Source organism: Choloepus didactylus, chromosome 13 (genome assembly GCF_015220235.1).
Source record: "Choloepus didactylus isolate mChoDid1 chromosome 13, mChoDid1.pri, whole genome shotgun sequence".
Lineage (NCBI taxonomy): Eukaryota > Metazoa > Chordata > Mammalia > Pilosa > Megalonychidae > Choloepus > Choloepus didactylus.
Window position 1 is genome coordinate 8,106,169 of NC_051319.1, and position 15,620 is coordinate 8,121,788.

At 33.4% G+C, this 15,620-nt stretch overlaps 1 protein-coding gene across 4 annotated transcripts in view; it reads left to right on the forward strand.

Moving 5' to 3' along the window:
- Positions 1 to 15,620, forward strand: part of TNPO1 (transportin 1) — a 99,357-nt gene that overhangs the window by 67,856 nt on the left and 15,881 nt on the right. For all 4 annotated transcript variants that reach the window (XM_037800812.1, XM_037800813.1, XM_037800814.1 and 1 more), the window contains exons 12-21: positions 3,771 to 3,923; positions 4,595 to 4,820; positions 6,797 to 6,968; positions 8,006 to 8,092; positions 8,866 to 8,973; positions 9,091 to 9,249; positions 9,330 to 9,417; positions 11,790 to 11,888; positions 12,093 to 12,188; positions 14,816 to 14,891. In XM_037800812.1, coding sequence (XP_037656740.1) covers positions 3,771 to 3,923; positions 4,595 to 4,820; positions 6,797 to 6,968; positions 8,006 to 8,092; positions 8,866 to 8,973; positions 9,091 to 9,249; positions 9,330 to 9,417; positions 11,790 to 11,888; positions 12,093 to 12,188; positions 14,816 to 14,891 — 1,264 coding nt within the window. The remainder of the gene's footprint in view (positions 1 to 3,770; positions 3,924 to 4,594; positions 4,821 to 6,796; positions 6,969 to 8,005; positions 8,093 to 8,865; positions 8,974 to 9,090; positions 9,250 to 9,329; positions 9,418 to 11,789; positions 11,889 to 12,092; positions 12,189 to 14,815; positions 14,892 to 15,620) is intronic.

Sequence of the window (15,620 nt, forward strand, 5' to 3'; positions counted from 1 at the left end):
TTCCTGCTTTAATAACAACTTTAATGTGTTAAAATTCACTTACCATACAATTTACCTATTTAAAGTGTACAGTTCAGTGGTTTTTAGTATATTCGCAGAATGTGCGGCCATTACCACCATTTATTTTAGAGCTTTTCCATCTCCTTAAAAAGAAATTCTTCAGCCATTGGAAACCACTCCCGTTTTCCAGCCCTTTTTCCAGATACTCCTAACCCTAGGCAACTACCAGTCTTCTTTCTATCTCCAGAAGCAGCAACATCAATACTGAATGTTGTGTGTTTTTTGTGTTTTTTGTGTTTTTTTGTTTGTTTTTTTGTTTTACAGCAATGCACATTTATTCTCTTAGTGTTCTGGACATATCCTACTAGGTCCTTTGTGTAAACATACAATTGAGTGTACATTTTTGTGTGGTTGAGATCGCACAGAATGTATCCTCCTTTTTCATGAGTATTTACCAATTCAGAGTCCCAAAGCCATGAGTGTTGTGATAACCAAAAATGCACAACACCAACTCAATTGGGGGGAAAATGTATTCCTGCCTTTCTTGGGTTCAAAAATTTGACAAAAGACAAATGATAACAGACCTCTATAGATATTGGCAGAGCTACAAATATTTAATGCTCAATTTAAAATGAGACATAAAGCAAGAGGTACAGTAAGTATAATGTGTCTAAGAGAATTAATTATCAGAATATATTGAAATATTAGCAAGAAGATAGGTTTCCATTGAATTATTAAGTGGTGTTTTTCTATGGTGCCGCCAAGAGATGTGCACATACAATGGTTACAACAAAATGGATATACGAATGCATCAATGGACTATTTATATTCTTAAATTGAACTTAAATATTCTTAAATCCATTTGTCTGCTTTTCATTTTAAATGAATTTTTATCCACTTATGATTATGTAATATGCATTGGGCATTAGGAAAATAATGGTTCACTAAGTTATACAGTTTTTCCAAACATTGACACATTTTTTTAGACAATGAAAAAAGTCATTAATTAATACTACTGTGTATCTCATCAGAAAAGTCTTTAAGTATTGGACACTGTCAAGCTCACAGCAGCAAATACAAGTTTACAGAATTCTGATTTTTTGCTTAAAAGCTTGAATTTTCATCATTGACAACAATGTCAACTGTTTTCCTTAAAATGACAGATGCGTTTCATTCTTTTTCAAGAATATGTCTGGCAAATACCCAAGTCCGCTTAACTGTAATTTGTATGTTAGTTGTTCTTACACGTAAAACAGCAATTTCAGCTTGTAATTCAAACAGTTGTGCGGTGCTTTTTCTCAAGATAACCATAATCTTCTTTTTTAAAAATTGTGGTAATATCTATGTAACAGTAATGTGCACACTTACATGGTATTAATGTCATTCACCACCGTCCATTGCCCAAATCTTTTCATGACCCCAAGCAGAAACCATTCAAGTGGGATCGTGCAATATTTAAAAAGTTCCCATTTTAACCATTTTCAAGTACACACTTCATTGGTGTTAATGTCATTCACCACCATCCATTGCCCATAACTTTTCATGACCCCAAGCAGAAACCGTGCAATTGGGATCGTACAATATTTACCCTTTCATGTCTGAGTTATCTCAACATGATGTCTTCAAGGTTCATCCATGTTATAGCTTGTATCAGAACTTCATTCCTTTTTAAGGCTGAATAATACTCCATTACACGTATATTTTGATTATCCATTCTGTCAGTGGATACTTGATTTCTTTCCTTCTTTTGGAGATACATACCTAGAAGTAGAATTGCCTGATTGTATGGTAACTCTCTGTTTAACTTTTTGAGTTCTGTATGTGACAGGAGTGTTTTATGTGTGCTTCCCATTGTGTCACACCATACTGAAAAAGACATTTCTTCAAGAATAGATACTTCATAAAATTTTGTACTGCTTTGTCAAGGGCATTTGTAAATGAAACTGGCATGTTTTTGTTTTATGCTGTGAGTGTGTGGTGTAGAATAATGCAGTGGCTGCTAGTACGATTTGGTGCCACTGCCTTAATTTGTACTAAGGTGCCAGCAGTCTTAGCTCCTATGCTTTTTGTACTATTCGTCACATGTCATGGTGTAAAAGACCATGACAACATTTGAAAATAGTGTTTTAGAAGACACTTTCTCTTCTACAGGCATCCTTACGACTGTCCACACAGTAGTTCATACAGTTGTCTGAGGGTTTAGGTTCTTTGCTCCTCACCTCACCCTCCTAACCCCAAGGGATCAGGCACCCAGACCCACACTGATCAAATGTGGGATCCACCCTGTAAAAGCCTCATACCTCTTAGGAAGGAAAAATCATAGAGTCCCTGTAGGAGATAGACCCGGTTAAGGAGTTGCTGCACAAAGAGAAGCTCAGAGCATTGCTTCTCTTTAGGTAAGTTCATACATAGAATTCCCTATCCAGGTACGATTTGTCAAGTATAAGTTTTTATCACAAACAATATTACTTAGTGACACAATTAACACATGCCATCTTTATCGTGGTGTGACAAATAGAGCTATTAACAGAGAGTAAAATTCTCAGTGCAAGAGGAAGGTTTTGTTTAACCTTCTACCCACAATTGCTGTTACTCTTACGAACAATTATAGTTACTATAAAGGTTTATCTTAGAGGCACCAGAGTCAGCTTGTTTAAAAGAACACACTAACCATATTGTTTGGGGAGGAACATTATATTACGACATCTGATCTTCACAAGTATTTTGGGCAGGGTAGAGCAGACTTTTTATATATATATATAATTTTTTCTTTTAAAGCACACTGTGTTCTTTACTTGCCAATGCATCTCATATATTTCATCGTGTTTACTTTTGGTTTTGAATCTTTTATCCTTCACAACGCTGTGTACTTCCTTCATATTTGAATCAATAAATCTCGTTGATGTGTAGACACATAAGATGCTGTCTAGGTAATATTATAGATAGATAAAAGAACACTTATTTACTAGGAAGGGAAACTATTCTTAGTGATTGTGCTTTGCTCAGGGTCACAGAGTAAAGTGGTAGGATCAAAAGTAGTAGCCCCAGTTTTGTGACACATAGATACTATATATCTCCTTTTCAATCAGACATACTGAACTCCTGTTTAATTGTATTCTTAGAAAGTCTAGAGAGGTAGGAATAAAATTTCATTGAGATATATTCGTAAACCATACAATCATCCACAGTGTACAGTCAATTCACAGTACCATTATATAGTTGTACGTTCACCACCACAATCAATTATTGAATGTTTTCATTACCACAAAAAAAAAGAATAAAAATTAAAGTAAAAAAGAATACCCAAAACAACCCATACCCTCTGTCCCTCCCTATTATTCATTTACTTTTTGTCCTCATTTTTCTGCCTATCTGTCCATATGCTGGATAAACGGAGTGGGAGCCACAAAGTTTTTACAATCACACGATGTAAGCTATATAGTCAAGAATCAAGGCTCCTGGGTTGCAGTTCATCAGTTCCAGGTCTTTCCTTCTAGCTATTCCAATACAGTAAAAACTAAAAAGGAATATCTATATAATGCATAAGAATAACCTCCAGAATGACCTCTCAACTCTATTTGAAATTTCTTAGCAACTTTATTTTATTTCTTATCTCTTCCCCCTTTTGGTCCAAGAAGGCCTTCTCAGTCCCACAATGCCAGGGCCAAACTCATCCCCGCAAGTCATGTCCCACGTTGCCAGGGAGAATAGTCATTTTTAATATATGTAATCAAATGATAAAATTAATTTTTAATTAAATATTTCTGTAGGAAAATGTTCTGCTGCTGCCCTAGATGTTCTTGCAAATGTGTATCGGGATGAGCTTTTGCCACATATTTTGCCCCTTTTGAAAGAGCTACTTTTTCATCATGAATGGGTGGTTAAAGAATCAGGCATCTTGGTTTTAGGAGCAATTGCTGAAGGTAAGCCTATATCAAGTTTGAATTGTAAGGTTTTTAATAGGCGCTTGTAAGGATTGTTACTCTAAAGCACTGTTGAATTTGCATACTTTCTTTGCTCTCTTGTGAGATACATAAGACTTATCCTTATTAACCTTACAAAGATTATTTCGAATCCCAAATCCATTTTAGGAAGAGTTTCTACTTTGAGCCAGTTAACTATTAATCAGCCACAGACATAATCCAAACCCCAGCCAAATATTTTGCAAATGCCTTTTGTTATAATAAAGGGAATGGAATAAGAGGACTCTGGTGTTCGAAGCATTCTCACTGCTAGGAAAATGATTTTGTTCCTTAGGTAAGTCTGGGGAACGTGATAAGGCAAGATAGTCATATTAAATGATTACATTCATTCTTTCCTGACTATTAAACATCCATGTAAACATTCTGTTTCCAAGAAATTTAAATGTTTTACAGACGTTACTGAAAGTCATAAATTTGCGTGTAGCAGAGGTAAAGTGAGGTCTTTACCCTACCAGATAATACTGAAACAGATTATTACAGAAATATTTACTGCGGTAGAAATGATCTGAATCTTTTATGTGGATGCCTGTACCAGTTTAGTATTCAATTGAAATAGTTTTGTTTTAATCAAATTATAGTACGTTTTGAAAGATTTCTATAATTTTTTCTAGGTTGCATGCAAGGCATGATTCCATACTTGCCTGAGCTCATTCCTCACCTCATTCAGTGCCTCTCTGATAAAAAGGCTCTTGTGCGTTCTATAACGTGCTGGACTCTTAGCCGCTATGCACACTGGGTAGTCAGCCAGCCACCAGACACATACCTGAAGCCATTAATGACAGAATTGCTAAAGCGTATCCTGGATAGCAACAAGAGAGTACAAGAAGCTGCCTGCAGGTGGGAGATTCATAACAAATTGTTCATTGTTGGGGGGTTTGGTAATTCAGTGGGGAAACTAATTTTCAGTCTTGTGATCCAGTGTTGGTATTATGCCATTAATGGGATGGTTCATGTTGAAAACCTTTCCAGTTGTGTCAGAAAATTGTTTTCCTTGCATTTTCTTCTTAGTAAGATTTTTGAGTCACTAATCTGATTTGTTTAGCTGCAAAAATTTTGGCCTCTGTACCTGACACCTGATAATTTTATAAATCCAAATGTGACTAACTAGACAGCAATCTCTGCAGTTTCTTCCTCCATTCTTTTTCTTCCCACTCAGTGGCTGTGATAACAGTAGAATCTTATTTTACCCTAATTCCCAGAGACATCCTGATGGGCAAGGGCAAGGGCCCTACTCTGGAAGAAATAAGAAAGTTGAAGCACATTCACATCTCAGCAGTCCAACTTCTTAGTTTACAGGTCAACCACCAATATTTCGGATGCAAAGTCGCATCGTAACCATAGATGTCACTTATCAACTGTACCCCTGGTGTGCTTGGTGGATCTGCTCCAGCAGCTCCTCCGTCACTTGGGTTTGGAGCTGCCTGTTTTTATATTAGACCTGCAGTTAGTTTTATACTGCACATATAACCTGTGTTTTATACGAGTTCTGACATTTATGTTTACGGCTCTTGTTTATTCAAATAGAATTGCTTTTACTATTGACTTTGTTGATAGAAATAACTTTTGAAAAGAGGAAAGTAAATTTAAATGGAGTTGGGATTTACCAGACCTGAAACAGTATCTGGAAGAGTTGTAATTCTTAATGAGATGAAAGTTGAACAAGGGAGACCATGGTGATAGTAGCACTAAGTTTTTTAAAAGTTGGGGAAGGATACAAATATGTTTAAGTTTCTGTTGTTTACTCATTTTTTGAGCTATTAATTGTTAGGCATATACAAGGTGCTAGATTTACAGACCCTGCCTTCTTGGATCTTCCAGGCTAGTAGGGGATACCAAAGAACTACGTAATTGGAATTTATGGCAACCGCTATGAAGGAAATGAATAGTTCGTAATGATAATGAATAAGACTTTTTTAACAAATGGCTTTAGCCTGTCACTTTAGGAAATCCCTGATTGGATAAAATAGAAAATATACAAACATTTTAGAAATTTAAAGCTGGATGTATCTTATTTGAGACAAATTTAGGTCTTAGTTGAACATAATTGCACTGAAACACTGAAATTTTATCCTTATATAATTCTCCTAATAGGTGAGGTAAATTTGAAATAATGCACAGTGTGGGGCTTAGAGAAACATTTCAGAAGTAGCAATATTGCTATTTGTTTATAAATCTCAAAGACAGTGTAAAAAAATTTTCTATAGTTCTGTGACCGTTGATGTACGTGTGCAGTATAAGGTGTACATTAGAGCCTAACAGTTTGAAATTGCAATTTCAGTGATCTGTAACAGTTACTATAATGCAAACTCTTATACATCTCAAACACACTGTTAAAAAATTTTCTATAGCCTTGTGACCCTTGATGTACATGTGAAGGCTAAAGTGTAAATTAGAGCCTAACAGGTTGAAATTCTGTTTTAAGGATCTGTAGCAATCACTAAACTGTAAACTCCCTGAGAACAGGAACTGTGTTTTGTTCTTCGCAGTATTCTCAGCACTCGCTGACTAAATAAATAGATAGTACCAAATAAATGTATTGAATGAAATAATCTAAGTACTAGAAACATTTTAGTCTCAGGTTTTACCATTATAATTAAGTAAATGTCTATGGGTGACAGCCTATGGAAAAGAAGAAATGATGAGGAATGGGAGAGAAATAATAAAAATAAGCATATGGTTTGGTGAAGCAAGGAAATGGGCATGTAAAGTGTAAATAGAAGTTTTTTAAATGAGAGACTTAGTTTCCTATCTCTTTTATAAACTATTCACTTTATACAACAGTAAGTAATCATTTTCTTTTCTAAAAATTGTAGTGCCTTTGCTACCCTAGAAGAGGAGGCTTGTACAGAACTTGTTCCTTACCTTGCTTATATACTTGATACCCTGGTCTTCGCATTTAGTAAATACCAGCATAAGAACCTGCTCATTCTTTACGATGCCATAGGAACATTAGCAGATTCAGTAGGACATCATTTAAACAAACCAGTAAGTATTCGTGGTTAACTATTATTAAAAATTATGTAGAATAGTTATTAAATGTTAATATTAAATTAACATTAAAATGTTCCAGAGGGATATGAACAAATAACATTTGCTGCTTTAAGAATAAAGTCTTAAAAAGGAAAAGGATTTTAAAAAAAGTTTTTATACTCTTGGCTTTTCCAGATAGGGGGATCACACTAAATAATACAATTAGAAAGTTGTGTAATAGGTACAAAATGCTAAATCACGGTACAAAAGAAGTTTGACTGGGAAAGCCAAATCCTGTCTCTAGCAAAGTTAAAAGTAGGGAAAAGAGAGAATGGAATTGTATTTTTAGAAAATAAGATTTGAGTAATACCAGAATTTTAATATAGCTCAAAATTCCCTGCTGAAGAATAGAAAGATTTAACATATTTGACTGCTGTATCAAGTGTCTAAGAAATTATTTTTATTTTAAGTTATGCTTGTTTTGAGGTGTGGTATGCTTTGCTTTGGTGTTAATTTGGTTTGCTCTGGTTCCTTTTGCTTTCTTTTCTGAGGATCTTAGACCCTTTAGAATTTGTCTCTTTACATGATTCTGTGCTTGTTTACTTGATTTTAAGGACTGTTCTTCAGTTTAAATAAGGACACTTAAATATTTTGATTCTTCTTGTCTACACATGCCTCAAAATAGTTTCTAAAATCGTACAGCAACAGTCACGTTACATGTCACAGGCTGTAGGACTAAATGAGTTCAGTCATAGGAGGGTGTACAAAGGGATTTAGCTTCATCCTTGATTGTGACTTAACAAGTAACATATTCTTATGTAGTCTGTATGTATATATTTAATTTTAAAATAGGTGTAAGATGACAAACCTAGAACAAAGTCATGTAGATTAAAAGGTAAGTAAAAGAAAGGGAAATTTTTAAAAGGGACAAAGTAGAGGTAAGAATGATTTGACATAGTTGCTCTAGATGGGTTTTCATTTTTCTAGACTGAAAATGGGCTTATTTGCATGTAATTAGTGGAGTTCTATGTGTTTTTCATCATTGTATATAGGAATATATTCAGATGCTAATGCCTCCACTGATCCAGAAGTGGAACATGTTAAAGGACGAAGATAAAGATCTCTTCCCTTTACTTGAGGTATGGTAAGCTGGTAGCATTTGATTAATCTAACAGTGTATTTAATTTAAAAATACATGTCCTAATCAAAAATGGTTATATGTGATAATAAGTAAGTCAAGTGTTAATAAATTTTCATTCTGAACCATTTGTTGAAATGCTGAATAAATATGTAACTTCTTGTTAGCCTAACACATATACAAAGAAATACTGTAAAAGAGAAAAAGCATAATGGACGTGTTAGACTTTAACAAAAAGAAAAACAGACAAAAGATCCCATTTTTGCTGTTCTCTAAACTTCTCTACTTAATTGATGATAAATATCTAGATCTTTCCATATCAGCATATGTATAGCTATGTCTATTCAACAGTATTTTATTTAGATATATAGCTATACCATAATTAACATACATAGCTTAAATTCTGTTATATTCTATCTAGTATATGTATATACTCACACATATATATGAAGTAGCATTGGGACTAGGTACTAGAAAGGAGGGACTTCACTCTACACCTTTTCTGTCTAGTTTAAGTTTTTACATTTTCTTATGAGTATACTATTGGCTTGGCAAACTTACAGCAATGAATGCCATCCAAAGAAGAGATTTGAAAAGATAAATTGCCACTGTAAACTAGTAGAGCAGACTTACAGATGATCAGGATCTTGTTGAGTACAGTTTGAAGTGTTTGTCATAGTCTCAGATATAGCCAGAAAATTTAGTAAATACTGGTCTTCGCATTTAGTAAATACCAGCATAAGAACCTGTGTTTATGTACTTTTTTCTTTCTAGTGCCTATCTTCAGTTGCCACAGCCCTGCAGTCTGGCTTCCTCCCTTATTGTGAACCTGTATATCAGCGTTGTGTAAATCTAGTACAGAAGACTCTTGCACAAGCCATGGTATTTTTATTTTTTTATATATATCTTTCTCTTAGCATCATAAACATTTTTCTGGGGATACGCATAATATATATAAACTTTTTCAGCAATTGACTCAAATACTATGTTTAATTTCAGCTGAATAATGCTCAACCAGATCAGTATGAAGCTCCAGATAAAGATTTTATGATAGTGGCTCTTGATTTACTCAGTGGCCTGGCTGAAGGACTTGGAGGCAACATTGAGCAGCTAGTAGCACGAAGTAACATTCTAACACTAATGTACCAATGCATGCAGGTGAGACTTCGTAAATTATAAAAGAATTGTAACCTTGTTCTGTGTGTCACATTGGGTTAATTTCTCCCTAATTCTTTTAGGATAAAATGCCAGAAGTTCGACAGAGTTCCTTTGCCCTGTTAGGTGACCTGACGAAAGCTTGCTTTCAGCATGTTAAGCCTTGTATAGGTATGACTATTTTCTACTGCTATGGATGTGATTTTTTAACATTATTAGCATTATATTTATGCCAGCTGTAATTTGTAATAAACTGAAATCTTATGGCATCCCAACATTTATAAATGCACATTTTACTAGTTAAAGCTGCTCTGATTAAAGCAGGCAAGATGGGAACCCATGTGTTTCATTCCATTGCACTTACCATCACTTCAGCAGCTTTTTGGACACTTCTGTGACTGGGGAAAAATTGGAAAAATACTGCTTTAGAGTTAAAAGACTTGTCTACCAGTGAAGCCTTGGTACTATATGCTAGTTGGTAGATAACATTTTTAGTAGCCTCTTTGGTGGAAGTACCCAGAAATAATCAGGTTTTCTTTTCTGATAAAACAGCATACTTTTTTCAGATATCATAGGAAACTTATTAAATGATTATCAGAGTAAAAGTAAGTAATGATTTGTTTCTATTTTAATAGCCAAGCATTTGCCTTAACCTTTGGTGAAGATACATATAACAAGGGATTGCTTGGATAATATAACGTGAATTGCTCTCAAATCCATGGATTAATTGGGGTTTTATTCTTCCTTTCTGCATCCCGATGTCTGGGATGACAATTATTTGACATGATTTAAACCTTATTTTAAAACATTAAGCTAAATGGTTTTTTCATTCAATAAAGTTATGCTTTTAAATAATAAGTCTGAACTTTGCATATTAACATTGTCTTGTAAAGAGCTATCAAATTTAAGCCTAATTGTTTACCTAGCTTTTTCCTACTTAAAGTATAATGAATTCTTGTCTTAAGGGAAGGAAGCCTATCATGCAGATGTTTACCACCTAATTTAGTTTTTTTGTGTTGAATGTGTGAAAGGATTGTTTTGAACATTTTATTATAAATAGATTTTAAACATACAAAGGTAGAAAAATAGTATAATGAGCACTTTAATATCCAGCTTTCAACAGTTATCAGAACATGTACAATCTTGGTTTTTATATACCGTCATCCATGCACAGACACGATGACCCCAGATATTCTAAAGCAAATCTCAGACATATCATTTCAGCTTTAATATTTCAGTGCATTTCTCTTCCTTATGATTGTTATTTGTTGTTCATGAAATAGGTCATTCGTCCTAAAGAGTTTCCCACACAGTGGATTTTGCTGATTGCATTTCCTTGGTGTAATTTAACATGCCCCTTATATGACCTATAAATTAGCGGTTAGATCTAGAGATTGAAGTTTAATGACATTCACATTGGATTCGGATTTTTTTTGTTGTTGTTTTTCTTAAAACTTCATAGACAGTATTGTGTGCTTATTGCTTAGATCAGTGGTTCTCAATTGAAGGCAGTTTTGCACCCTAGGTGACATTGGGCAATGTGTGGAGACATTTTTGGTTCAACTTCTAGGGTGTGATACTGGCATCTACTGGATTGAGACCAAGGATGCTGTTCAATATCCTGCAGTGTACAAGACAACCCCCCACAACAAGGAATTATCTGGCCCCAAAATGTCAATACTGCTGAAGTTGAAAGCTCTGGATTGGATCCATTAATTTATTATGAGTTAAAAAAATGATATTTTAATGCTTCATTAAATAGTGGGAATATTTGTATAAATAGAAATTTCTCTCTGTCAACAAATTGTTACCGTGAAGTAGTACAGATAATATAGGAGAGGCAGAGTAATTGCTTCATTTTTCTCCCTTTATTGCCAGTTCTCAAAATAATGAATTGATACCTAGCATCCTCCAAAAGTGTCTGCTATATTTTGGGGTATTGGTTTTTGTTTCTTGAATATGAATATGTACTCAGGATGCTCCAGTTGTCCTTCCATTGACAGTGGGAACTTAATCAGGTTGACTTCTGAGTCATTTCTGGTCCAGGCTTGTACATTTGTACACTTCCTGCCATTAACCTGGTAAGCAGGCAGTTCTCTGAAAAGCCTTCGTTTCTTTCATTGGAAAATGGTAAGAGACCACAGTCTGAGCATTAGGGTTGAAAGTTGCTTTAAAAGCCAGAAACATTGATCTTGTGAAAAGCTTAACTTTAAAGAAAATCCCATTTTATTTTATGTTTTTTCCCTTTTATTCTGAATTTTTTCAGTCTGATGATAAAAGACATTACTCTGATAAACTTTTTTGTTATGGTACCTAAAATATACCAAAACTTAACATATCCTGGGTTTGCTTCATATGACAGTTCAGTGACTAGGTATTGCCTCCTGACCCTTCAGTTACTTAAGATAAATATAACAGATGCCTTTAAAATATATATTTTTAAATGCAATTGCCTGTTTTATCAACACTTTTATAATTGGTGTTGTAATGTAAGCATAATAAACTGCTGTTTACACCAGTTTTTTAAATGTTTTTCCCCCCAGCTGATTTCATGCCAATATTGGGAACCAACCTAAATCCAGAGTTCATTTCAGTCTGCAACAATGCCACATGGGCAATTGGAGAAATTTCCATTCAAATGGGTAAGATATTTTTTTCCTTTAAAATTATGAAAATTAGGTGCCTTGATATTTGATATTTGATATTTTCGTAATTTCTTTTTTGTTTTCTTATTTAAATGAGCTTTATGTAACATATCACAGTTTTATAAGAGCAGCAAAGTATTTTACATTGATATTTTAACATTCAAATCTTTCTTTTTGTTTTCTCTTTTTTGGGTGATCTAGGCATAGAGATGCAGCCTTATATTCCTATGGTGTTGCACCAGCTTGTAGAAATCATTAACAGACCCAACACACCAAAGACGTTGTTAGAGAATACAGGTACCATATGATTGAACTGTTACAGTGAAGAAAATATTAGTTTTTAATTTTAAATTAAGATGCGTAGAGAAACCAAAGCAAAGTTAGCTGGCTAGCTGTAAAAACCCAGCTTGTTAGTAACAGCTCTTTTGTATTCTCAGTAATGAAATAGTAATGAAATGTATTATTTTAGCTATACTCCTAAACTAGCTTTCAGAAACTTTCAAAAAAAACTTTTCTCCTCTGTTTCAGTGTTTTAATATTCCTTAAAATTGATCCCAACCAGGATAACTATTCAATCATATGTATTTTGCTTTTAAATTAATTCAGAGAGTAACTTCTAAAAGTGTGTCTCTTTGCACATCTGAAGCATTTATACTTTGAAGTGATGAGAGCTGGGAAAGAATATATTTTTTTTAATCTGGAAAAATTTGGCCCAAATTACAATTGAGTGGCTCATTGGTTAATAGTGGCATATATGTTTCATACTGTAATTTTCTTCCAATTGGGAACTTGAGTGATATCTTATGGGTTTTATATCGAGGAGGCTCGTTTCTCTTTTGCATTTATAGAGAGCATGTTTATATTAAAGAATACCTTCCATACTATAGAACACATTGGGAGTTGATTGGGTTCTTTTCTTTCTACTTTGCCTGATATTTTGTTTTCAGTTAAGCATATTCCTTTCTTTATATAGTAAGTTAATTCTGGTGTTTTATTCATAGTCAATGAGGATCTTGCTCAAATTTCTGTACAAAGATTAAAATTACATTTTCTATATAAGAAAGTTTGTTTTCAAAGGAACTTGAACTTAAACTCTGGAAACTTTTTTAAGTTTTTTTTTTTTTTTTTTTTTTTAACCGTAATGTGGTTAAATATTGATAAGTTTATTGGTATGGAAGGAAATCTTTTCATTATGAAATAGTTATCTGGCTGTTTGGCTGTATAGGTACTGTTTGTTCACAAGGTGAATTGGATTTTCTTGTTTAAAGTATAAAATGTATATATAGTATGTTATGCAACTTTGCCAGGATTTATCTTTTTAGAATGCAGTACCTATACATGACATGCAGTTTTGAAACAGTTGCCATTATAAAATTATTGTTGAAGTTAAACTTATTTTTAAATGTGAATGCATAACTGCAAATAAATGTTGAGTGTAATGTATATTAAAGTTTCCTGTGGGATATCAGCTGGTGAATTTGTTATAGTTCCTTTAACAAATTGGCTTTATATATAAGATTATATTCTAAGGATGATTCCATCCTAAATAAATCATAAGATGGTAGGCAGTACTCTTCAAGTTTTCCTGGATTGAATTGCTGTGATTGAGAAACACAGTTTGAATTCATTGAGTTACTCTTTGCACAAGTAGCTGCATGACAGTGTTTTGCCTATTCCTTCCCAAAAGGGTGGTCTGTTGGTTTTTCAATTCAAATAAAATCATTGTTTATGGCTAATGTCTGTAATTTTTACAACTTAATTGCCATTATCTTAAAATTTGATAAAGCCAATTCCTTAGTTATACGAGTATTTGCGTTTTTCAAATTAGTATATCCTGCACTGAACTTTTTAAATGGACCATCATCTGCTTTATCGCATGTTTCATTGGATTGTTCATACTTGCCTGTTTAATGAGAATGTTGCATAGTTTGTGTCTTTTGAACATAGGTTTTCTTTCTCTTGCTTCATATGAATCTGCTGGATTTTAGTATTATCTGTGTAGTTTGCTTCAAGTAATCCTTAAACATTTTTCTTTATCCCCCCACCCTTTTTTATGAAAGGTTAACCTGTAAGTTTTTGAGAGAACACCATTAAAGCACCCCATAGTTTGTTTTTTGTTTGTATTTTATTCCCTGTTGTGTATAAATGTATTTATATGTATATACCTTTGAATTGCAGAATGCAGTTCTAAGTTGCACTCATGTTAACTCTTTGTAAGTTTAAAGACTTTTGATGTGAACATGTTTAATTCCTGGTTAAAAACTTTTAAAACAAAATATTAGCTTGTAATCAGTATAATGTTTTATCATCTGTTTTGTGCTGTGCCTTTTATAGCAAAGACAGAATATTTCCTTTGGTCCACATATCATATCTTATTATAGTGGACTGTCCATTTTCTTTTAGTAGTTTTGTGTCAAATGTGATTTGAAATTAGTAGTCTGTTATTTGAACTACAGAGAAATGTGTTCAAGTAGACAATTCAGAAATTTACTCACGTTTACTGGTATTTCTTGGCGAAAAACTTTACATTTCTTTATTAAATTTTGAAGTTTTGATTGGCTTTTAATGAAGATGCTCTGAATCCATCCTTTTAATCTCACATTATTAACTGAGAATATCTTGACACTTAACTAGGCTAGAAAAGCAGTTTATTATGGTTTTTGGTGTTCTCTCAATTTTAAAGTTTTTTTGATTCCTTTTGTTTTTCTTTTCCAAGAGTATGCCATATATGTTGCTGCCCCTCATTTTAGGGGGTGGTAATAAACAGCACTGGTGAAATCTTATGTTTATTATCATACACAAATTCTGTTGGTTTCTGTTTCTGAGTTATTTGTTGTTTTTTCTTTATTTTTTCTCCTTCCCCCTCATTTGCTCATGTCTTGGTTGGCGTTTGGTGGTGTATAACCGTGATTGCGTTACCTTAGCAATAACAATTGGTCGTCTTGGTTACGTTTGTCCTCAAGAGGTGGCCCCCATGCTACAGCAGTTTATAAGACCCTGGTGTGTATTATTCAATCTTTTTTTTTTAATTCATTTTTCTTCACTCTTTCCTTCTCTTTCTATCTCACTTTTAGATATATTTTCAGTTGGTTACAAAAATCACAGTCCTTTATCATTGCCAACCATGTGACTAATCTTGTCCTATCAGGTTTGTGAGGTTTTTCAGTAGCATCGTCATGTATATTTATTTTATGTTGTGGCTAACGACTAATTGATGCATGGGATAAGATTGTCACATGCTTGCTGTGTTAAAAAGCTTGATTATACATAAAAGCATTTAAATATCCACCAGAAGAATAAAGATGCATGCAAATACTATAAAAATTTAGGTTTTTACATTACGTTTCTTTTTTAGAATTAATTTGAAAACTTGGATTGCATTAAGAAATACGTGTTTAAATTTATGTATAAAAATCTTTTTTGCTTGATGTAAATGTCAAACATCTACACCATAAGTTGTATAATAGTTTATATTGTGACAGTATATTCTGTGTTCTCCTTTTTCAATTGATAAGCTTTCAGTTCAAATCATTTTTATTAGTGTTTAATGGAATTCAAGACATAATAGAATTTTAAAAATTAATTTGTCAATTTACTCATGGCTCAACCTCATTAACATAGTTTAGATGGGAGATTCAAATCAGTTGTCCATTTCAGATGCAATCTATTATTAAGGAAGTGTGAATTTCATTGTTTTCTATATTGAGATTAGATGGGCCTAACATATAG